Source organism: Theobroma umbraticum, unplaced genomic scaffold (genome assembly GCF_002168275.2).
Source record: "Theobroma umbraticum cultivar Fairchild unplaced genomic scaffold, ASM216827v3 scaffold_86.0, whole genome shotgun sequence".
Taxonomy (NCBI): Eukaryota; Viridiplantae; Streptophyta; class Magnoliopsida; order Malvales; family Malvaceae; genus Theobroma; species Theobroma umbraticum.
Window position 1 is genome coordinate 5,016,095 of NW_018397263.1, and position 1,311 is coordinate 5,017,405.

At 29.7% G+C, this 1,311-nt stretch overlaps 1 protein-coding gene across 1 annotated transcript in view; it reads left to right on the forward strand.

Moving 5' to 3' along the window:
* Positions 1-72: 72 nt before the first annotated feature.
* Positions 73-1,311, forward strand: part of LOC110420725 (IAA-amino acid hydrolase ILR1-like 3) — a 4,444-nt gene continuing 3,205 nt past the window's right edge. The window contains exon 1 of the mRNA XM_021434100.1: positions 73-78. Within this exon, the coding sequence (XP_021289775.1) occupies positions 73-78 (6 nt within the window). The remainder of the gene's footprint in view (positions 79-1,311) is intronic.

The window sequence follows — 1,311 nt, forward strand, 5'->3', positions numbered from 1 at the left end:
TTTGACTTTAGCTTTTCCTTACATGTAATTTATATATATGGATTATGATTGACTATGTATAGTTGTTAATAAATGCAGGTAATTGAGATGAAAAGAGATGTTAGCTTTTTGAAAGTGTTCAATCACACCCATAAGCGTTTAGCAAGTCACGGTAATTTTATACATAACAAGTCTAAATCTGCGAGTGTATGCACAAATTTGATTAATTTTTACTTCAAAGTTGTCAATATAATTGAATACTAATCTTATTTAATTTTTATGTAAAAAATGTATAATTCTGTATTATCACAGAAGTATGGAGATGATTCATCTTCTCAGCCATAATTCAATCCGCATGCTTGGACTAAAGCAATTAGAGGAATGGAGACTACACGCACTCACGTATTCATTTTTTAATTCTGGCTCTCAACGTTCTTTTTTTTTCTCTATTTTTCGCTTTTGAATTCCAGTATTCATTTTTTAGCTTATCTAATAAGATAACGCGGTAAGTGTCATGATGATTTATAATGCTGTTATACTTTTGGCTAAACATTTGGTCAGTGTCATGATGACTTTCCCATATAAAAAGCAAAAGGTCTTTGAACAGTAGCCCTTGTCCTTGCATCACCGCACGCTGTGAATAAAACAACACAAGCGACGGTTTGTTTATGTCGGCCAGTTGTGGGAATCAATTTCTCTGTTTGATAAAATAATATACTCCAATAAAAATTTCGATGTGCTTTAGTCCTTCAATGAAGAGTGAAGACAAAAAGACGGTTGGGAATGGGCATCTCTATGCCGTTCAAAGCATCTTTTTCCATTTTTTTTCTTTTTTCTAATAAACATTTTTAAATAAATTAATTTAATTAATAAAATACAAATACTTAATATTAAATCAAATATTAATGCATCTGAGAAACAGTTGTATCAACCCAAACAAATTTGTCATACCATAGTCCTGGTTATTGCTTCAACAAGAGCCATGTCATATAAACAGGGGAAGACAAAAATGACATGGCGAAACTATCCATTATCATTTTTAAGTAAATGTCCGAGAAATCAAACTATTTGTTTTATGTTTTTTTTATATGAAAGATGTGAATTTATTTATATGTCTTTTAAAGCCAATTGAACTTAACTGATTTGGTTTCATCCAATTGAATTGATTAACTAAGTGCATATTTTATATTTCTAACAACTCCAGGTTAAAATTTAAGGAAAATCGTGAAATTTTTTTTTATTTTTATGTTTGTCACAAGTTAATTTATATCTAAATTATAATCATGGCACCCAAACCTCAACGTTTACCCTCAATCCACTTAACATTTTTTA